The sequence below is a fragment of the Pseudorasbora parva genome, chromosome 9, assembly GCF_024679245.1.
Source record: "Pseudorasbora parva isolate DD20220531a chromosome 9, ASM2467924v1, whole genome shotgun sequence".
Classification (NCBI taxonomy): Eukaryota; Metazoa; Chordata; class Actinopteri; order Cypriniformes; family Gobionidae; genus Pseudorasbora; species Pseudorasbora parva.
In genome coordinates this window covers 41,075,814-41,100,335 of record NC_090180.1, presented here as the reverse complement: position 1 = coordinate 41,100,335, position 24,522 = coordinate 41,075,814, and the positions used below count along the sequence as shown (strand labels likewise).

General features: G+C 39.1%; 1 protein-coding gene across 1 annotated transcript in view; it reads right to left on the bottom strand.

Annotated features, from left to right (window-relative positions):
* Window positions 1–24,522, bottom strand: part of gpc1b (glypican 1b) — a 108,418-nt gene that overhangs the window by 22,018 nt on the left and 61,878 nt on the right. Inside the window, exon 3 of the mRNA XM_067452661.1 lies at window positions 11,958–12,349. Coding sequence (XP_067308762.1) covers window positions 11,958–12,349 — 392 coding nt within the window. The remainder of the gene's footprint in view (window positions 1–11,957; window positions 12,350–24,522) is intronic.

Genomic DNA, 24,522 nt, shown 5'->3' with positions numbered 1-24,522 from the left:
AAAATGCAAGAATGGTTGTGCATTAATTTAGTGTAAGTGGCGATTGATAGTGGATAATAATATATGATGAAATGGCGATAACAAGTTTGCGCTGTTGACACTCGTGCAGCCTCTCGAGGAGAAATTACAACACTAGAGCCATTTAAGCTGTTTCCTGAATACAATCACGACAGAAAGTGACTCTGATTTCATATGACGGTTCCATAAACATTACATTAACATTCACTTAGTCACTTACATTTTAGATGCAATATTGAGTGTGTTTGTTCTATTTCAGCAGCGAAACTCGTTCACAGCAGAACCGTAACGCGTCTCACAGCAACTGAACGATTCAGTGTTTGAATGAATCGTTTGAACGAACGACTCAATGGCTCACTCATTAAGACGGCCACCTGCTGCCACCTACTGGAGGTTTAGTTTCATGTTTAAACATACTTTCTAACATTTGTATTTGTCTATTCAAAACTACAAATCTCAAAACATTATTTAATGTAGTTGTGATTTTTCAGTGTAAATTATTTTATTTGATTGGTAACAGCCCTTATATTGTCTTATTTTAATTTAATGGATTGATCAAATTTAACAATATAGAATGAAACCTGAAGCAGTGCCTTTATTTAATAAGATTAGGGGGAAAATTCCCTTTATAAAAGGTAAAAATATCCTACATTTCAAATGATTCAATATTTTTTTTTAAATCACAAATATGCATATTTAAATATGTCAAAGCTGATTGAACACTGGGGAGAATATTGCTTCAGAATAAATTATATTTAAAACGCACACACACACGGAAAAACAAAAAAATATCAAACTTTTTTCCGGACAAGCACATTTTTTATTTGGCCAAGTGAATGAACGATTTGAAACAAGAATGTAATACACCTAGGATGGCTTGAGGGTGAGTAAATCATGGGCTAATTCTCACTTTTGGGTGAACTAACCCTTTAATATGACAGTGGTTTTAAATGTTGTTTTTGTTGCTTTTTTGCATTTGAATATTGCACTTTACTAGTAGATACAGCATGAAATAAACATGTATGAACATCAGAGAATATGTTTAAAGATACAGTACAATGTATGAAATCTGTATTGTCTCATGTAATCGCAGTGTTTCAACTGCGCAATCGTTAATAAACGTCAATAAATAGCTTTTAAGCAATGTCATGTCACATTTACCTCAGAAAAAATATTCTGTCAGCTAAAAAAAGTATATTTACTATATTGCATAGTTATTGTATTGCTGTTCTTTAGTATTTAATGTATGTTTGAATAAATATTTTATGACAGCACCACTTAAAATTTGTATCTGTGTCTCATTTTTTTTCAGCCAGATGATGATGAGAGAGACATTGTTCATGGGGTTAATGTAGGGCATCTTGACCATGAGTGAGGACATCAGACATGATAGTGCCTTCCCAGATGATGTTGTGGATGTGGATGTCATACTAGACGGAGATTGTGGTCATGGATCTAGAAGATGCCCTAAATGCCTTTGCCACACTGTTTGGGCTCGAGCTATGAGGTTATCCAACTTTTTATTTTATTTTTATTTTTAATCTAGGTTTAATGGTTGGGGAGAGCTGCAAAGCTGAAAAAAATGCAGTGAGGTAACACTGGTGGATATGTGCTGTTTATGCTCATTGATAAATGTACTGAAGCTTGAGAGCTTACACATTGTTAATTAAAATGAACTTAAATTAAGTTTAAATTAAAATGGTATAAAGCCAAATCAGAGGTGTTTAACAGTCTGTGCCGTTTCTTTTTGCAATTTTCTGAAGAAAGGACATTTCAGACCTTTTGTGTTGTTGTTTTTGGTGTTTGTTTTTGCAATAAATATAAATGTGTACTGATATGTGTTGCTGTGATTTTAATTTGCTATAGGTTTTATTCTAAATCAAATGTAATTTACAAATCAATATAGTAATGCAATTAATACTTATTAAAGCAGCTTTGCAACCAACTAAAGTGAAGTTATGATGACTAGAACATTTAAGTTCAGAAAACTGAAGTGAAGTTATGATGACTAGAACATTTAAGTTCAGAAAACTAAAGTGAAGTTATGATGACTAGAACATTTAAGTTCAGAAAACTGAAGTGAAGTTATGATGACTAGAACATTTAAGTTCAGAAAACTAAAGTGAAGTTATGATGACTAGAACATTTAAGTTCAGAAAACTGAAGTGAAGTTATGATGACTAGAACATTTAAGTTCAGAAAACTGAAGTGAAGTTATGATGACTAGAACATTTAAGTTCAGAAAACTGAAGTGAAGTTATGATGACTAGAACATTTAAGTTCAGAAAACTGAAGGGGAAGTTTTTATTACTAAATGGAATTAGTTCAGATAACTTATCCAAATAAGTAAGAGAAACTTGAAAAAACCAATGCAAAAAGATAACAAAATATATTAAGTTAAGTCAACAAATAATTTTTTACAGTGTTCCGGGACTTTTATTATGACGGGACGGGACACAATCGCCGGGCGCTCGCACTTCTATTTTTTTGGTCATGATTATAAGGTAAAGCAGCTCTGTTTATCATATTAGATACATTTAAGTGTGTTTAAAATTATGTTATGACGTTACTCTGTGCGTTCGCTCGGCGTTGCTGTGACATGTTCACACTGCTAAGAGTAAAGCGCTTCTGCAGAATAAAACTGAGGGTAACGCAGATATGACGTGATTGACAGGCCACTTCCTCAAACGCTATGCTGAAACGTCCCGGTCCTTAGTTAAAATATCAATTTTCACACAATTTACAAATAGTTGGAAACATTTGGGAAATTGTAAGTAAGTACTCAACTGAAAAAAAAAAATATAACACTGGCCTAGTGGTTTTTGGATATTTTACTGCAAAAATACTACATAGTGCACCTTTAATGACATCAATTTCATTTTTGGGTGAACTAAAGCGAACATATTCCTAAATTTTTTTAAGTTAAGTCAACTGATCACTTTGTTTGTTTTTTGGTGGCATGTTTGAATGCTTCTTCGAATGTTGTTTGAATGTTCATAAAACATATTATTTTTCACATATTTTACATTATTGCAGCACCTCTCTTCCCAGTCCGTCAGTAACGCTCTGTTTATTTCCTGTCTCTATGAAACCCCTCCTTCTGAAAAGTGCTAGACCAGTTTGTCGTGTTTGGTCAGCCGCTTTGTGCATGTTTTGGGACATTTCAACACACTACAAACGTAACACATTCAGACCTTGTCCCCTTTTATGCATGTGCCTCTGGTGGGAATTATTAAAAGGAGGAATATTGTGATGGGTACATTCAAAGAAGAAAATGCAAGACTACAATCGAGTTGTTTCAGAGAGTTTAGAAACAGTGCTTACTGATATAGAGAATATCTACATTTGAGTGACTTTACAGACTTTTTTCATGCTCAATCAGCAACACTACACACTAAAGAAAGCTGAAAATGTATAAAAGCGTAATATTTCCTTTGTTTGATTTATTCGTTCATTAACATATGCTTAAAGTTCTTGCAGATGTTTTCCTGTCTCTGTTTTATAAGGCACTGCTTGTTCTAATGTCCTTAAATGGCACGTCTGATAAGGGATATGTGTATGTGTTCGGGGTCTAGATGTGCTTTCTTTATAGACCATCTTCTCTTAAGTAATTAGAAAGAAATATGATTGCGCTCCTCCCAGTGTGCGGAGAAAGATGTGCAGCGACTGGCCTACTTCTGAAGTCACTGAGAGCACATGTCGTCCTTAATAAAAATGAATAAAACACAGGAATGACTAAAGAGGAAAGAAGGGAAGGCCAGCTGTGCTCATTGCTCTTTTATTCTTTCATTTCCTTCCTTTATTTCAGGCTAATACTCCCCTAATACTTTTCTAAGAAACTCTTTCATCTCAGTATATTCAACTTGAATGACCCCAAAGTTACAAGTTTGTGAGCCATAATGTTCAATATCTAATATAATAATTTGACTCGTCTCCCAGTTAACTCTTCCCCCGCCTGTGAGAAAACACTTCCCCACCATTGACAGAATTTTCCAGCTTTCCACGTTTTCACCGTTATACGGTAGGTGGCGTTATGATGATGCATCTTCTGAAAGATTACTGAATCTCCTAATCAAAACACATGAAACAAGCAATATCACATGTAAGCAGATGCATCCTAGCCTAGAAATCTAGACACAAATCTAATCTGCTGCGAGTGTCGTCTAGCAACTCTCAATACAGTTCTGAGCTGTAAAAACCAAACTCTGGTCGGGCCAATCACATCGTGTATAGAGTCGATGGGCGGGGCTTAACATAATGACGGCCGAGTTGCGCTTGCGTGCTTCTAGTAAACACAGAAACTGGCGAACGGCGTTCTTTTGAATCAGCTTTGACCGCGACTCTGGAAGACTTGGAGTTAAGCTTTTCTCTGAGAAAAGGACAAAGAACGGCACTGAAGTCATTCTTAAAAAGGGAAGATGTGTTCAGAGTTTTGTCGACCGGATACGGCGAAAGATTAATCTGTCAACTAACTTCACATTGCTCTGGTTGGTTGTAGCGGTATCCTATCGCGTGCAGAGGGAGTTTGAAAGACAACCGTTTATCCCGCCCCTCGGATTGAGCCCTGTCTATGGTGAGTTTCCAGACCAAACATCTTGATGTGGGTCTGGCTTGTCAGGCTAGATGCATATATAAATGAATGTGATAAGCATGCATTCAACAGCATATAAATCAAAACTGCCTAACGTTACTGAATGAAACATCGACCCAGGATGAGCTATAGGACTGTGCAAGCGTGGTCGATGGAATCAATCTCCATCTGTGTTTTGATCATCCTTCTGAATACGATTCTCAGCTAAATTATTTTTTAATGAAAATTAAGTTAAATTAACTTAATCTAAAAGATTGGGAGATTTGAAAGAAGAAATGTCAATAAAATGAATGAATGATTTAAAAACATATTTAAATCATTCAAGCGATAAAGAATCCAGGCTAATACAAGCTTATCTTATTCTACATGGAGTGGGTCGCCTCATGCTGGCAGACATGTTTAGATCACATGACCAAGTAAATTAAACTCACATTTTTACATAGGACACTTTCGCTCACTGTATAAATAAAAATGGCCGGCTGCTAAAAAAGCATTTCTACTATATGGATTTGGGGACCAAATTCTACTGATTTTGCATGATCCATTTGACAGAATACATGAGACAACTGCCATACTAGCTAGTGTATACTTCAAAAGTGCATATAACATACGACTGCATCCAAGAGTTATTCAAAAAAGTTCAATAATCCAAGTTTTCCGAGGCCAAACGATTGATTTGCTTGAAGAAAATCCCCAAAAGCGATAGGCATCTCCATCCGCCGAAGATCATGAACAATCGCATCAAATTTCAAATATTGCCGCCCGTTACGTGAGATTTCATAGTGAAATTGCATTGGCTCTCGTATGTTTTGTGACCAATTGCGTCATTACGTCAGCACTGATTGTAAAATGTCATTGGCTCTCGTGTCTTGTGACCGATTGCGTCATGCTCAGGAGTCTTTTGAATTATTTGAATGAGATATGAATGAGTTCGTTCACGGGACAGCGGGATCATCATTTCAGCGATTAAAACATCAAGATCAACTCTGTTCTTCACATGAAGACATCGTATGACTTCAGAAGACTTGGAATGCAACATGAGCTAATACTTTTATACTGTTTTGGTCCATTTTTGCAATAAATGCTTGTGACTGTACATTTATTTGCCTGTTATGTGTTTTATATTGTTTAGATATGGGTAGGTTTAGGGTAGGAGTTGGGTTAGTTGCTCCAAAATATAAAAGTAGCCTTTAAATATTAATAAAATCATGTCTGCTTTTACAAACGCAAATAATTAAATGTGTCTGTGTATGATGCCAAAGGTTTCTCATTGAAATGACTGGAGCACCCAGCGCGTCAAAAAATGACGCCTAGGGGCACCTTTAGCGTCTTCATTGTGACGCGGAAGGCACTTGACCATGCTTTGGATTTTGACGTCTTGGGAGTGAGAACTGGTTGAATTAAAATATGAATAACAACTATAATAAAAAATTAAAACAAGAATTTAAAAATATTTAACAAAAAAAAGTGAATGTACAGTATATCTTTGAAACAAACTCCATTAATCAGAGATCCATCCACCTTAATAAATTAGTACTCAAAAAGCATGATTTAGATGACTTAACAGCTTAAAGGTCCCGTTCTTCGCGATTCCATCTTTCAAACTTTAGTTAGTGTGTAAGTTTGCTGTTAGAGCATAAATAATACCTGTAAAATTATAAAGCTCAAAGTTCAATGCCAAGCGAGATATTTTATTTAACAGAAGTTCCCTTTCAAAACCTACAGCGAACGGCCGGTTTGGACTACAGCAGGAAGTGCAGGGATGTAATGACGTCACTAGAACCGTTTGTTGACTAACCCTCCGCCCACAAGAACACGCAAAATAGGGGGCGTGGTCTTGTTGCTCTCTCACGTGGAGAAGAGCGTGCATTCAGCGCTTGCATCTCCCCGTTATGGTAAGAGGCGGGACCTTTCCGGGCAAAGTGCGCTAAGCTGCTGTCCAATCACAACACGGGAAGGGCTGGCCCAATCAGAACTCATTACGTGTTTCTGAAGGAGGGACTTCATAGAACAAGGAAATCATCAGGCCGTTTTTAGGATAGAAGAAACAGCGGTATACAGATAAGTCAATTATGTGAAAAATACTGTGTTTTTTTACACGCCAAACATGAACTCATGTTATATTGCACACTGTAAACATAATCAAAGCTTCGAAAACACGCGAAGAACGGGACCTTTAATTAATAAGGGTTTTACTAAATAATTCATGTGCTACACATTTCTTCTTTTAAACCCTTTGGATGGCCTGGTCTACTTCCATTGTAAGTGTGTCACTATAACCGCGATTAGTGCTTAAAAGAAAACCAGAGGGATGAATCTACATTCATTTCTGTGGTAATCAACATTATGCCACAAATGCTGTTGACTGAGCTTCACTTGTATTGAAGCCAGAGCAATCCATGAAGAGAATTCGCAAACATAATGAACAAGATGAAAATTATCAATGAGTAACATAATAGAGTGAAGGATTATTCATCGAAAATGGCATGGAGGCATATATAAGGGAAAGAGGGAATAACTGAAATTCAACTTAGTTTCTAATATAAAAGAAACAGGGACGTCAGTCTTATTGCTAAACAATCACTTCCAGATTGAGTTGAATAAGCTAGACAGAGAGTAAGAGATAAGACAGTAAAACCAAAACATCAGAAGAAGAGAACAAAGCAAAAGTAGAACGCTCAACTCCCTTTGGCACACACACACACAAAATAGTTTCAAAACCTAGTCAGTCTTCTTGCTGTATACTGCCTAGATTTGGAGAACCCTACACCGGCAGCAACACATTCCACACAAATAGTGGAAGCTCAAGATTAAGATTAACATGTTGCTAAAATAACAACATAATACTCTAATAAACATAAACATAGCGCATACAAATATTGGGTAACATCATTTATAATAAGTACATTTATAAATATAGTAAATTTTTAGACCTTATCAGACTTCTGAAGATGTTGCCACGTGCAAATCAAATCAAATTAGCCTCGCTTCATTTTTTTTCATATGTGATGTAATTTGAAAGAATAACAATTTACAAACTTTTACAAAACATCAATCAAGCATTTTTATGATAAACCTTAAGTAGTTAGATCTAAACCGTGGCAATATGTACTGCATAAAATAAAATATAGGAATCCTTATTTGTTATATTAACCAGAAATTAAAAAATGTTGGGCTACTGGTGGTGCTTGAGACATTATTGGTTATTTAATGTTTCTGTAATAATGACTAACAATAAAAACAAATACTACTTCTAATAACAATATAAAACATGCTAAGGTCTGACAGGCTGCTGGGCTCATGAATATAAATCATGTTGTTGGAACTGATTTGCTGCAATCAAACGTGAAGTGTGACCGGGAAGCGCCAACCAATGGGATTGCCGCTCGTGCATTATGGCTAACAACATACATTATTTAATCACCTAGTGCTGAATATAATTGCATATCTGAGTGATTTTAAGGGTTGTGAAGTGCATTCTGGGATTTTCTTCTCTGTGTAGCTTCCCTATATACTGCGGTTGAAAAACATCTCTTGGTCATAAAAAAACAGACTGGAACTGCCAAATCAATCATTTTCCCACCTTAGCTCACACAAACACACACACACACACACACACACACACACACACACACACACACACACACACACACACACACACACACACACACACACACACACACACACACACACACACACACACACACACACTAAAAAACACAGACACACACACACACACTCACACTCTCTCACGCATTGCCCTTTTCAATATGCAGGGCTGGCAGTTTCTCTGTTGTCAACCTTGACTTACTTTGAAGAGGTCAGGCACAGAGTTAGGTTCCCTTCACTACTCATTTAAATTTCAGGAGAGACAAGAATTGAGAAGGGGAAAAGAAAAGCGGAGGGAAAGAACGAGAAGTAAACGAATGGTCAGATGAACCGAAATGGACAACAACAATAAAAAGAAATCAAAGATGTTTCTATCCTTCATCAGTGATAATGTAACATATATTTAACCCTTTGTGGAACTTTCTGAATCACTGTCAGTTTCCCTAATATGGAAACAAGCAACACGGTTCAACTCGTTTTGGAACGCTTACCTCAGGTTTGGAACTACATGAGAGTGAGTAAATGATGACAGATTGTTTATTTTTGGGCGGAGCATTCCATTCTAATAAAAGTTTCAGGAGTTATAAGAAGGCTTATTACTTATTATGAATTCGGAGTATTCTTACTCAGAATTCATTTTGTGCACAATCATATTTTCAAAGAAACATTTTCAACACGTAATGTAAGAAAATACTCAGTGGCACCCGGTGCATTGCGGTGTCAGGTACAATGCAAGCGTTTTTTCCTAGTTTCAACCCAACGCATTTATAATTTTCATGTTTAGCGCCACATTATTTAAATAGCAAATGGACTCGCACCCGTCTGTTCACCCAGGTGTGAAAACGAGGTGTGTCCAGGCGCATTGTTGGAGTGTTGCTATTTTAAGGCAACTGAAATAGACTGTGTCAATGACCAACTGAAAACTGGTCTAAAGTCAATAGTGCAGTATTTTTTGTGTTATTTAAAGGGTGCGTTAGTAATATGCGTCTATAGGCGGGTGCACAACATGCATGGAGAAGAGTCTTGCAAATTCCACCATGTAAAGTAAATCTGCAATGATGCAAGCGCAACTGGCTTTTAAAGGGAATGGGAGATTGATTAATGATTCGGATCGCGTGTCAAACTGCCAAACTGCTGAAATCACGTGACATTGGTGATCCAAATCATGAATCAATAAGCTGATTTATGACCAGTTGAATCTTTATTTGAGGTTTGAAAAGAAACGCAGAATAGAAGACAATGCTGAATAAAGTCGTAGTTTTTGTTATTTTTGGACCAAAATGTATTTTCAATGCTTCAAGAGATTCTAATTAACTAACTGATGTCACATATGGACTACTGTGATGATGTTTTTATTCCCTTTCTGGACATGGACAGTATAGTGTGCATACACTTGCACACGCTCTCAGAATATAAAATATCTTAAACTGTGTTCTGAAGATGAACGGAGGTCTTACAGGTGTGGAACGACATTAGGGTGAGTCATTAATGACATATATTTCATTTTTGGGTGAACTAACCCTTTAAGCACTAAGTAATATTAATTAACTACATGTACTTACTATATTTGGTTGAGGGTTAGTTGCATAATTATGCATAATTTACTGTCATTATTATGGTAAGTACATGTACCAAGGACACTAAAATAAAGTGTTACTAATATTATCAATAAATCTGTTCAAATGCTGAGCCTCATGATTGTTTGTGTTTCATATAAATATGGATGAAAAAAATCTATATTCTGTCCATAGGTCTATAATCCTCATATATTTGAAAATCAGTCTATATATTATTAATCACCAACTGCAGTTGAACTACTTTTTTAAAAAAAGGAAAAAAAAGTAGCTTGCAGTTTCCTCCCCAACTGGTGAATAACATCCAAAATATCAATGAATGAGGTCAGGTTGGTTTGATCTATCACTACACTTACTGTCTCCCTGCAATGTAACAGGGTCACATGCTGTGTCTGCGATACAATTTAGGTTTCTAACTTTCACATGTCAGAATATACAGGCACTTTCATTGGGTAAGGAAATGGGGTTTTAATTTCAAACGACAATGGTTAGGATGAGGCTGTAAAGGCTGCAGTTGAGAGCAACTCTCTGTCTAATGTCAGCAGCATTTGGATAGATGCAATACTTTTGTTGCAATGTGTCTGTGTGTGTGGGTGTGTTTATATGTACATTGATTGCCGGAGCCTAAGGGATATTCATTTTGTCTTGTTTTCCTGATGCATTGATCCTACGCTGTTTCCCACAATGCCTCAACATGCACCTGTGTTTATGTATCTGTTTTGTGTCTCGGTTCTAGTAGGAGGTATTGGTTTGTGCATTGCCACAGTTTTAAATTACGAATACATTGGATACTGAGAAGGAAAACGCAAAATGCTAATTTTATAATTATTTACTAAATGCTGTCATTTAAAAGAAACAGTGAAACAGTGACCAGAAACAGTGGCTAGAGGCTGTCAAGCCCTTGAGAAATGACAAAAAACCACCATGAGGGAATTATGAATATTCTCCATACTTGTTCGCTATGGAAAATATATGTCTGTCCCTCAAGTGCACAAGTTATATGGGTCCCTTTTATGATACTTTTACGGTACTTTTAGTGTTGACATTCACTATAAGCTTGTTTTATTGCAGGGGATGTGTGGTGATTATTCTATAATTTATAATATTGTACTCCAGTGAAGAAATAACCACATATGAGACTAATATGAGGGTAAACAAATAAAATAAAATAAAATGAATAAATAATGTTGAATGGGAGCGTAGCTGTATATTAAGGGGATATTTTACCATCCGTTTAAAAAGGGAATATTCAACTTTTTAACTCTTTCCCTGCCAGCCACCACCAGGGTTTTTAACCATTTTCACCAACATTTAATAGCCCATGGAATATTTGGTTTTATGAATATCTCAGCATGCAATAAATCAAAAGAGTTGACCCTCTTCTTTTAAACAAAACATTTGTTTTTTATTCTAACTTCATGCATTCCTTTTTTATTAGCACTTGAATATGGATAAGTTTCATAAAAAAGCAACATTTTGAACAAAAAGCTGAGAAAATCATGTTTTTGTGAAAGACGGTATTCATATCAGATTCAGAGCGATGATCAAACACAGATGGAGTAGATCGAATCCATCAACACACTACAAAAAATGCTTTTCTTACTTAGTATTTCTGTCTTGTTTCTAGTGCAATCATCTACAAATTCTTAAAACAAATAAATCAAATATCAAATAAATGCAGCCTTGTTGAGCAACAGAGAAATAACAGTTGAAATAATATTGAAAAAAACAGCCAAACGACATGTACATCAAGGTCATTAGTCTGACGTAATTCTATTCTAGTCAGAATATGAGTCTGATACTGCTCCATTGGGCTGTGATTATGGGCGTTTCAACCGAACCAGGAAAGACCTCAATTGGATAGACCTACAACCAATCAGAGCAACAGAGCTACGCATAACGTTAGTTGTCAAATGTCAACAGAACTCAACTGCACTGTGATGCCAAGTCTGCGGTTTTCCCGAGGGTTGAAGTAAAGCGACCTCAATTATGTGATATATAGACCCAGGAATGCAAATTTTTGCAGGCAATATTGCCAAAATAACTCACATTTTACCCCCCAAACGCCTTTTTTTTCGGCTGCCATTCAGACTACAAGGTCATAGCTGGTTGAGACAAAACATTAGGTTAGTTATTTAAAGACACCAAGAGTGAAAATTACCTACCTGTGAAACTTTCCGGACCGCTTCACCACTGATCACCAGAGCCTGCGCAAATGTTCTGGCTGCAATGACCGTGCGTGTGATTTTGGTCTTGAGCTCTCTGGGAGTGTCTCCAAATGGCTTCAGCGTTTCTGACTGCTTGGCCACACACTCCAGATACTCCTCTCCAATACTGTACTGAGGGTTTAAGGCTTTAAAGAGTCTTTCCAGCAGACGGGCCCAGAATTCGTTCAGCGCATCCTCGAGATTGAGATTGGACCCTTTGTAGTAGCGGCGAAGTTCTGAGAACAGATCCTGAAACACCTTGGTGATTTGGGAGAAGAGAGGTCCAAACCCACTCTGGAAGGAAGTCTGGAGTGATGCTTCAGAACGATTCAGAAGCTCCAAGAAATAATCTGGAAACACAAACACAAGAGAAACATTAAAGCTTTGGAGCTCAAAAGGCCACACTCCTAATTTAAAAAAAAACATTGACCGTTTCACAGACAGCGCTTAGATTAAACCAGGATTAGGCCTTATAGCAGCTTTTATAAATGTGGCCTAGAAAAAAAAAAAACTTATTGGTATGCATCATGTTCAGTTATATTTATGTGTTGTCCATATACATAGCCTTATATAACCAGGCTTAGTCAATAGTTAGACAACAGTTGTATAGTTTGTGTACCAATGCAATGAGATAAATATGAATGAGTTTTTTCACACACACACACACACACACACACACACACACACACACACACACACACACACACACACACACACACACACACACACACACACACACACACACACACACACACACACACACACACACACACACACACACACACACACACACACACACAAAACGTTCAGAGAGAAAGTCAATAAGTATGAATTGTTATGTAACCCAGTGATATAATAAGCTCACAATAACCCAGTCACACATCAATCAATCCCACATTACCCAAGAGAGAGTGTTAGAGTACAGGAAGAAAGATACTCTGCATCACAAATCGAATTCTTCCCTACTATACAGTATGTGAAAAACAGCACACCAAAAGAGTAGTATGTCCAAATACAGAAAAATAACCTGATGACCAACTACTTCCGCCGAGATTCTGAAGTGCACATTTAATGGACACTTTACTATCCCATGAGGACACGGAGAGAATCTATGAATGATGCAACACAAATGACACTGGAAGGTCATGTGACAGTAACGAAATGGCGGATGTAGTACGTCCAGTCTTGATTTATACTACCCATATTCATATAGAGCGTACTTGTTTTCATGAGTCATGAATTATTCAAATTCAAATGTATCACCTACTCATACAATGCGATTTCAGATGCAGGGCTAGAAGCTGGATATAGAGTGGGCCAGGAATGAAGTACATTTAGGCCAACCCTGGAAAACAGCATAGGCTTTGGGGTTATCGCAAAAAAAAAAACAACCTCTGGTTACTTTGCGTGGCAGGTGGATAGCCATTTATCCGCTGTCCGTTAGTCATTGCGTCACCCAAGCTCCGCCCACATCCCGCCTCTTTGTCCATTTTCTGTTATCCAGGCGTGACACGCGATGATGCCCTGGCAAGATGGCAACGGCCAGCTCGTCTCTACTTTGCGCTTCAGAATCCTATGGGTGAACTACATCCATATTTTTTTACCCCGGTGACCGGTCCCAGTATAGCCGCCCCTCTGTGTTTTCTAATGGACGCGAAGCAAATTAAACAATAAAATTACACTTCAAATATTTTCCCCCAAAGTTAGTTTATGTCATTGAAGGCAGTCATCGTCACGATGATTTCATTTCAAGTGTTCGTTTTTAAAATAATTTTAGTTTTAGTTAGTTATCTGATGCTTTAAAAACAGGGGGTGTGACATCATGATTGACAGCTGAGATCGACGTCTTCTCTGAGTGAAGTTGTCACTGAGACACTAACAGAATTTTTTCAGAATTTTTGGGAGAAGATTGGAGCTTTAGCTTTAATTTCTACATTTCCATTACGGTTTATTTCACACCAACATAATTAATAGTTCTGCATCTGCGAGAGTGTAGGCGGGCTTTTGATATCTCAGCTGTACTTCCTGGTGTACTTCCTGCTCTCTACTGCACGACTCCGGTCCCGAAATCGCTACTGCGCAGACTCGGTCCCAAGATGTCAGCGCCGTGCAGGCCGCCTGCAAGCTTCAACTCTGGCAAGTGAAAACGGATGATGTCGACTCGTCCATATATTTTTACGGTCTATGGTCAGGACCCACACAGGCCAAAGGGTGAGCGCCCCCTGCTTGACTCACTAACACCTCTTCCAGCAGCTACATAGTTTTTCCCCGGAGGTCTTGGGATATAGGGTGATATGGCTGCCTGCCTTGGGCCTTTGCTAAACGTGTGTCTGCATGTGTTCAGCAATTATAAAGCTTACAACAAAATGTTTATCATAGAATAAGAAACAAGAATCTACTTCAGGAGCCACTACTGGATATGAGTGTATAACTCCAGCCTTGATTGTACATTCATGCGCACACACACATACACACACACACTCAATAACGATAAACCCAAACAAGGTCAAAATTAATCTTTCTAAATCCTATACCATTTCTATTCTTATATCTTATGTGTGTGTGTGTTCAGAAATCTTCTACACATTGCACCAATGGGATTATGTCTGTACAAATACTTTCATGATGAAACACAAAGCAGTGTGCTGTAAATAAGAGCTTTTGTGCCCTACATCTTATTAAGTTCACATTAATCATACTTTTGAAATGGCCCAACAAATTCTATATAAAGGATAATTAACACTGACTTTTTAAAAGATCCACTGACCGTTTGGTTTTTCCAGCTGCCTTTTTTTGTTGAAATGACTCAGTTACCGGACTCTAAATCCCATCACATTCGCGTCCCCCTGCACCGTGAGGATCCCACATTCATTATCTCTCTTCACGCTTCAATGGACACTTTTCTCATCTTTCATATTTTCATTTAAAAGCCTCTCAAAAAGTGTTCCCACTGATCCAGGTGAGTCTATCTTCACTCCCCGTCACTCCAAACGCAGGTTTTTAAAGTCTGATTCACAACATGAAATCCCGCAGGCCAGAAATCTTACAGCCCTTGAATGCTGTAATCTATGTATATGCAAAGCATTTAATTATTATTTTCAGGTCAGGGTTTTAAATTCAACACAAAAAAGATAGTCTATTTTAAATATTGTTGCCATATAAATTGCATGTGTTCCTCAGAAGAAACATGAGGGTGAGTAAATGATGACGGACTTTCCATTCCGAGTGTTTGATTATTTTGGGGGGTCAATGTATGAGGTGAGGAAATATCCTGACTTTCAATAAAGAGAAAGTGATATAAAAAAAGAAAGGCCATGAAAGGTATACTCCATCCTTTATATTCCTGTCACAGTCGTCTGACCCTCCACCCCCTCACTACACCCCTCTCTCATTCTCCCTCTCCTCCATCTATCTCTCTGACAGGCGTGCGGGCGTAATGATATCAGTAGCATCGTAACAGAACACGTCGGGCTGTTAATTTGCGGCCGAGCCCGTGATGGAGAGACAAGCAGCTGGGGACCACAGAGTGATGGAATGAGAGGAGAGAGAGGGGAAGGGATGAAAGGAAGAGAGGGATTTGAATGTGATTACATGTAATTGTATTTGTGCATTCTGACAAAGTGCTGAATAGCTGAATTAAAGGAGCACAAGCCCTCCCTCATTTTATTCAATATTTTAAATTAATGCACACACGGAGACATTTGAAGCTGTGATGGGGAGGACTGTTCCTAAAAGCAATATTTACTTTGGGTGAAAATTATCATGCTACTACTAAAGGCCAGTTCAGACCAAAAATAATAACTATAACAATAACTATATTAACTATATTACCCATAAACCACATTTATAGTGTAATACCAGTGTTATACTCATGTAGTTATACAAATTTGTGTCCTCATAAACCACATAAACAGGCTCTCTCTCACACACACACACACACACACACACACACACACACACACACACACACACACACACACACACACACGTTTTATGGGGACTTTCCATACACATGTAGTGGACACCAGAATTCCAGGGCCCAGTTTATGGCCGGGCCCCTCTTTGCCCATAACAGTGGACAAAGGTTTGCTCCATTTTGATTGGATATTGTTGGACTAGCACAAACAAGATGTCCAACCCATCAGATAAAGATGCTTGGACAACATCCAGACACCTCTTTGAGGGCAAGAAGAAGACCTCTAGTACCAAGCCCAGGAAGGACAGGACTTCTCATTGGTCCACATGCAGTTTCTGCCCTTCACCCATCTAGAGATGGATCCCTAATGTCCTGATTTGTGACGGCCATAAACATTCCTCAGGACTTCAGCAGTAGTGGGTGAAACAAAGAAAGACCAAAACTGATCCATCCAAATCCATTCACAACTATGTTTGGAAACCTTAAGACTGATGCAAATTACACACATCCATTTCATACTTATTCAGAGAAATAAGTATTCTCAGTGACAGCTATTTGTAATGCAACATCTTCCACAAATGCAGCTGTTAATGAACAAATGAATGAACACATGACAGTTCAATCTTTTTCCATCATGTTTGGTGTCTATGTGTTTAGTATATTGCCAAGGGTATTCTGATGGTGGTTTGGAAAGTGAGAAATGCATTGATGAACTTTAAAGACCCTTTAAAGACTTCTCACTGTGTACAGTATGCAAATGAGTTCCACAGGGGAAAGAAGGGTGGGCCACACTGTGTGCCCTCTCTGATGCCAGCAGCCAATAGCAACACTGGAATGGAGAAGCGCCAAATTGCAATCTCCTCCTATTCGGAAAAGGATAAAGGTACCCTTTCAATAGACACTCCTTGTTCTGAGTCTGTCCGCTGAGGATTAGACTGTGACAGAGCAACCTTGTTCTGAGTCTCCACATCCGAGAGACAAACAGTTCACCAAGTTCTGAGTCTGTCCGCCGAGGATTAGACTGTGACAGAGCAACCAAGTTCTGAGCCTCTGGTTTAACCAGAGAGACAACACAAGATCCGAGGATCTGAATCTACAGCTTGTGAGGCAGTGACAGATACGACAACGTTCTGAGCCTCCAGCCTGTGAGGAAAGAGACATTAACCAACACTACGTTCAGAGTTTTAGTCCAGCGAGACAACTACAGCACGTCCCGAGTCTCCATGCTAAAGAGAACAGAGCAGATTGACCAACTTCTGAGTGTCTGGTCCAAAGAGGCAGAAGACACACAGAGACATTTGCAACAAGGTTAAGCTCAGGAGAGCAAACCTTTACTTCAAGGTTCCTTTGTCTGCGTGTTCCAGATTAAGGACCTTCTGCACCTACTTCAGGGCCTCATCTGCGTGTTCCAGATTTTAGGACCCTTTGGTGCCCCAGGAGATCCGCATCCCACAGATCTTCGTGTTCAAGGCTGTGGAAACAGATTCCAGCTCCTTTCTTCATTGCACTGTCTCCCAGCAAAACCAGTGGAAGAAGTCATCACCATCGGACTGCTTACTCAACCACGTGGAACGTAAATATCACTTAACCAAACCTCTTTCTAGAGACCTTGGCATTGTTGTATATTATCAGTATATGATTTTCTAATTTACATTAGAGGTAATATAACTGATGCTAGTTAATAACAAATAATCTTTCGTTTATTTGTTTGATACATACTAAGGTTCTTCACCTTAGTTTCAGAGAAACAACAGTTTATCTTTCCGTAAGATAACGTAACTCTTCTATAGCCACACTTAACTTACTCACATGTATTTTATGCATTTTACGCACTTTATTCCTTTATCATTCATTGCATTCATTTAGTAGTTGTGTTAATTGTTCTGTTTATCTTTTGTTAATAAAATCTATTTTATTACAATTGTGTCTTCCTTGTGCTGATAAGGCAGAAAAGGCTCTACAAGTTAGAAATCTCACCAATCTTTCAGATAAATCAGCTGACCAACTCTCCCCCCCCTTTACATTCATTATAAATGACTGGGCAGCCTCCTGTGCGGAGTGTTCTCATACAGCCAAGGTAAAAGGCCTTGACTAGTGTCCCAAACTAAGAGGGGGGAAGGTGGTCATCTGATGTACTCATAACCACACCTTAGGTGACGTGTGATCCAAATTCACAACGTCAGCGGTGACGTGAGTACCAATCACTCTCTTACTTAGTGTCCTTGGGGGGACAAAAGTAAAAATCACTACATAATTGGCGTCCCTGGGTGGGCTAACTTAGAACGAAATGAGCCTTCTGTTTTGTCAACACAAGTTAATGCACTGAAAGATAAAAAAGGAAGTAACTTTAGCAGGAAACTAAGTCTTTCACCAAGTCAGAAACCAATTGCATCGCAACGAGTGGTTCTCTCTCTAAGCCTGATTGATAGTTTCCCTGCTCAACTCCTTGGTACAATTTATGACTAGGAATAGTTGCAAAGTGTATAGAATTTGTATTGTGGCACAGAGCTCGCAAAGTCTTTGTACACGTTGTAATTGTTGATTATAACTAATTGCTAATATAAGAATAGCATATGGTGTTCACCTAAGTCTACCATACTGTTTTTATAATTTTTATGAACGTGTCAGATAAGGGTAGTGCCTTCTGACAAATTGAAGACAAGTGCTAGAATTCTCACCCCCTAGTGTGTGTGACATTCATTGTCGTAGTGGCTTAGAGCTGCTTACACTTGTGGTAAACTTTCAGAGTTTAGCTAGTTTGGGTGGTGTATTTATTTATTATATATACAACACAAGTATATATATTAAATAAAGATGGCTGATATGACCGCTGAAGCAGTGAGCCAGGCCTTAAAGGGCGCTTCACTAATAAAGCTTCTTTCTAGCCTAGCACTAAATTGGCCTGTACAACAAAACCAAGCCACAGACAAAATATCCCTCGCCCAAGAACAGAATAAAGATTTGTTCCAGGAACTCAAAAATGAGCTGGCTGATCTGCATAGGGATAATTTGAGATTAAGAGCTAAAATATGTAGATTGTCATCTGAGACAAAAAGCTTACAGTCTATTACTGTGATTCAGGAAGCAGAACTTAAAAGAGTCAAAACTGACATGGCCACTCTGCAGACAGAGTTGGCCCATACCCAAAATGACCTGCTAGAACAGACAGAGAAGTTAAATTCTCTGAGCTATAGTGAGACAAGGACTAAAGCTGAGTTAAGTTCAGCATTGCTCAAAATTTCTGAGCTGAAGAAGCTCCAACAAATTGAGCATACAGACAGGATAAGTCAACTGGATAGAGTCAAGTGCCTCACCCAGCAGAAACCTGAACCACAAAGTGTGCACCCCCGCTCCTTTGGTTCAGCTGGTAGGGTCCCCCTGTTGTATAGCTTTGAACAGAGAAAGCATCATCAGGACAGTGATGTCACAGTCTCAAGCAGCCTAACTGTGAGTGACTCTCCTAAAACTTTCCGCTCCTTACCTAAGCTTCCTAACATGCTACCATCTAGCAACAGACTGTGTATTCTTAGAGAATTAGCACGTGACATAGAGGTTTTTAACCCTGAGACAACTAAACACAACATAGAGTTGTATTTAAAGGATGTAAATGCAGCCTTGACATACTTTCCTGAGGCCAGCATGACTGACAAAGTCTTTCTTTTGAGAAAGACCACATCACAGATTGTCCATGGCTTCATGGATAGACAAAGCCCAGATATTGCTAACAATTATGAAAAATTGTGTAAAGCTCTTCTGGTAGAGTATACTCTATATCAGAACCCATCTGCCTCTCGTCTCTCAGCTTTCCGAATTAAGCAAGGCCGCTATGAGTCTCCCAGAGAGTACTATGAGCGCTTAAGGAAAATGTATTTTGCTGGCAAAGATGACCCCAAGGCAGAGGAGGATGTCATGTTTAAGAGTCTGTTTGTAAGTAATCTTTACCCTACTGTTAGGAAACCACTCATACTACTGGTAGATGTTGAAAATATGTCTGCAGGAGAACTGAGGCAGCTTGCCATGCGAGCCTGGGACAGTGGGAAGATAGGCTCAGACAGACAAGACAGGCAGCCATGTTCATCTGTGCTTGAATCTAGACATGACTGTAAGACTCCCATTCATATGGTAGAGTCAGAACTTCCCCAAAACAGATTAGTCCATTGCAGCAATTTCCAGCAGAGCTCCCAGAGCCCTAAGCTCTCAGGTTACAGGGGTCATAACAATCAAAGGTATGCCCCCAAAAAGGAGAGCAAGCAGTGGCAGTGGGAGGATAGATTGCAAGGACAGAAGAAGAGTAGAGATAACTCTGAGAATGGCCAAAAACAGAGAGGTCAGAATTGGAAATCTAGAGGGACTGAATGTAAGGATGCTGAGAACTTAGCAGAGATCCAGCACATACTTCTTAAAGCCCTCAAAGACCTCAAGTCAGAGGAGTACCAGTCCACTGACAGAGACTTGGTCTTCTAAGCATGATCAGGTCAGGGCCCTCCCCCTCCACCTAACATCTCAGACTGTGGACAAGAGTCAGGGGAGAGAACAGTAGCCCATAACTGAACAGGGTCTTTCAGATTCAGCAGACATCAAGTCCCTGTTACCTTTTAAACTTTAACTTCAGCCTAAGAAGGGTTCATACATTTCTATTTTAGTTTTGTTTCAGTTTAGACTTTTCAGTCCAAATCTATAAATCGCAAGGTTATGATTTTGCATGCCCATGACAATCCCTTTGGATGTCATGAAAGGAGGGTCAAAACCTCCTATGATATTTACGATCAACTAATTCACTGGCCACTCGTACAGTAAAATATTGCAGATCTCAGCCAGGGTTAGATCATTTGTTCTCTATTCCAGCCATTCAAACTTTCTTATAGGAGACCTCCAAAAATAAGAGATAGTGGATTAGACCTGTGGTGCAGCCTTCCAGAGGAATCTGCAAACGTCAGGCAGAGCAATCAAATTCCCAACCCCCAGTACTGGTCAACATACAGCCTCTTGAGCTTCTAGCATAGCCAAGATAATGGATGTCATACAACCTGACTACTCCCATTAATTAGTCTGTATAATAATGCAATTATTACTTGTGAGCTTTGCTCCTGATAAGGCGATGAAAGATAAAATCTTGTCATTGGTGGTACCAGGTGAACTAGTTGAGGATTCTGTTAATCAGGCAATGCAAGTAAACCAAGCAGGTGCACTAAGCTTACAGCTTGGATAGTGCTATACCAAATCATGTCAATCAAGACATTTAAATGATTGGTTTCCTGCTAAATCTGATCAAACATATCAAGTGTTTACTCTCACAACGAATACTATTTTGAATTCTAAACTGTTTAAGCTAAATTTAGGAAATGCAATTTTCATCCACACATAGGTACCTTCTCTAAAAGCTTCTAACCTGTTTAGAAATTATTCTACCAAACCTTTTATTTGGCTCATTTAACTCTGTAAAGAACATATTGAGCCAAATTTTATTTTCCAATGCCATTGGTTAAAAGGGAGAGGTGAGGTGTGTGTGTTTTGTTCCTGCTGTTCCCTTTCAGTGCATCGCCCAGATCAACGACTTCAGGTCCTCGATCAAGCCGATCAGGGGGGTATGTAGTGGACACCAGAATTCCAGGGCCCAGTTTATGGCCGGGCCCCTCTTTGCCCATAACAGTGGACAAAGGTTTGCTCCATTTTGATTGGATATTGTTGGACTAGCACAAACAAGATGTCCAACCCATCAGATAAAGATGCTTGGACAACATCCAGACACCTCTTTGAGGGCAAGAAGAAGACCTCTAGTACCAAGCCCAGGAAGGACAGGACTTCTCATTGGTCCACATGCAGTTTCTGCCCTTCACCCATCTAGAGATGGATCCCTAATGTCCTGATTTGTGACGGCCATAAACATTCCTCAGGACTTCAGCAGTAGTGGGTGAAACAAAGAAAGACCAAAACTGATCCATCCAAATCCATTCACAACTATGTTTGGAAACCTTAAGACTGATGCAAATTACACACATCCATTTCATACTTATTCAGAGAAATAAGTATTCTCAGTGACAGCTATTTGTAATGCAACATCTTCCACAAATGCAGCTGTTAATGAACAAATGAATGAACACATGACAGTTCAATCTTTTTCCATCATGTTTGGTGTCTATGTGTTTAGTATATTGCCAAGGGTATTCTGATGGTGGTTTGGAAAGTGAGAAATGCATTGATGAACTTTAAAGACCCTTTAAAGACTTCTCACTGTGTACAGTATGCAAATGAGTTCCACAGGGGAAAGAAGGGTGGGCCACACTGTGTGCCCTCTCTGATGCCAGCAGCCAATAGCAACACTGGAATGGAGAAGCGCCAAATTGCAATCTCCTCCTATTCGGAAAAGGATAAAGGTACCCTTTCAATAGACACTCCTTGTTCTGAGTCTGTCCGCTGAGGATTAGACTGTGACAGAGCAACCTTGTTCTGAGTCTCCACATCCGAGAGACAAACAGTTCACCAAGTTCTGAGTCTGTCCGCCGAGGATTAGACTGTGACAGAGCAACCAAGTTCTGAGCCTCTGGTTTAACCAGAGAGACAACACAAGATCCGAGGATCTGAATCTACAGCTTGTGAGGCAGTGACAGATACGACAACGTTCTGAGCCTCCAGCCTGTGAGGAAAGAGACATTAACCAACACTACGTTCAGAGTTTTAGTCCAGCGAGACAACTACAGCACGTCCCGAGTCTCCATGCTAAAGAGAACAGAGCAGATTGACCAACTTCTGAGTGTCTGGTCCAAAGAGGCAGAAGACACACAGAGACATTTGCAACAAGGTTAAGCTCAGGAGAGCAAACCTTTACTTCAAGGTTCCTTTGTCTGCGTGTTCCAGATTAAGGACCTTCTGCACCTACTTCAGGGCCTCATCTGCGTGTTCCAGATTTTAGGACCCTTTGGTGCCCCAGGAGATCCGCATCCCACAGATCTTCGTGTTCAAGGCTGTGGAAACAGATTCCAGCTCCTTTCTTCATTGCACTGTCTCCCAGCAAAACCAGTGGAAGAAGTCATCACCATCGGACTGCTTACTCAACCACGTGGAACGTAAATATCACTTAACCAAACCTCTTTCTAGAGACCTTGGCATTGTTGTATATTATCAGTATATGATTTTCTAATTTACATTAGAGGTAATATAACTGATGCTAGTTAATAACAAATAATCTTTCGTTTATTTGTTTGATACATACTAAGGTTCTTCACCTTAGTTTCAGAGAAACAACAGTTTATCTTTCCGTAAGATAACGTAACTCTTCTATAGCCACACTTAACTTACTCACATGTATTTTATGCATTTTACGCACTTTATTCCTTTATCATTCATTGCATTCATTTAGTAGTTGTGTTAATTGTTCTGTTTATCTTTTGTTAATAAAATCTATTTTATTACAATTGTGTCTTCCTTGTGCTGATAAGGCAGAAAAGGCTCTACAAGTTAGAAATCTCACCAATCTTTCAGATAAATCAGCTGACCAACTCTCCCCCCCCTTTACATTCATTATAAATGACTGGGCAGCCTCCTGTGCGGAGTGTTCTCATACAGCCAAGGTAAAAGGCCTTGACTAGTGTCCCAAACTAAGAGGGGGGAAGGTGGTCATCTGATGTACTCATAACCACACCTTAGGTGACGTGTGATCCAAATTCACAACGTCAGCGGTGACGTGAGTACCAATCACTCTCTTACTTAGTGTCCTTGGGGGGACAAAAGTAAAAATCACTACACACATAATGATTTTTAACCTGCACATTATATCCCAATACACTGGTTACCCATCACACAAAACTTTCAGCATTTTTACATTAAACAAAAAACTGGCGTCGCCGACGTAACATTGAATGTGACCGACTGAAAGGGAACGTCTCAGAAGTTACGTTGACATAACCCACATATTGGGATCCCAATAAACGTAGATGACTTCGACGTAACGCCGAAATCACCGACTGAAAGGTAACATCACTCTGATTTATAAGCTGTTTTCCACATAGGGACCAAAAAAATTAATTTGTCCTCATAACTTGGTGTTTACCTGAGCCAAACAGAAACACACTCACACTTTTTCCTCTTGTCCTGTATAAGGCTGCAGGGTCCGTCACATAAGCTGAAGAGGTCTGATTTGGGCTTGAACTCACATATGGCCAAGCAAAGCCGTAGCTAAAAGGTCATGTTCTTCACCTGCAGGTCTGTCTACACCTAGTGGCATGTGACAGTATCAGAGATCATGCATTTGGAAAGTACATGCATTTCAGTAGCTTTATAGTCACAAATGAGCTCTTTAAAGCCTTCTTCAGTGGAGCTCATAAACTCTGCAGCTCTGTCTGAAGGCTCTTAAATCAGACAGTACACCAGCTGTGGCCTGAATCTCCTCCTGATAACATGCATGTCAACTGCAAGACTTGAGTCTCCACAGGTGCACACACAGGTGTACCACATGTCAATGGAGCCTATGGTACTGTGTTCAAAAGTCTAGGCTCAGGTTTTTAATCCTTTTATTAAGCAAGAATTCATTAAATTGATCAAAAGCGAAACTAAAGACATTCGTAGAAAAATAAATATTTCAAATAAATGCTGTTCTTTTGAACTTTCTAT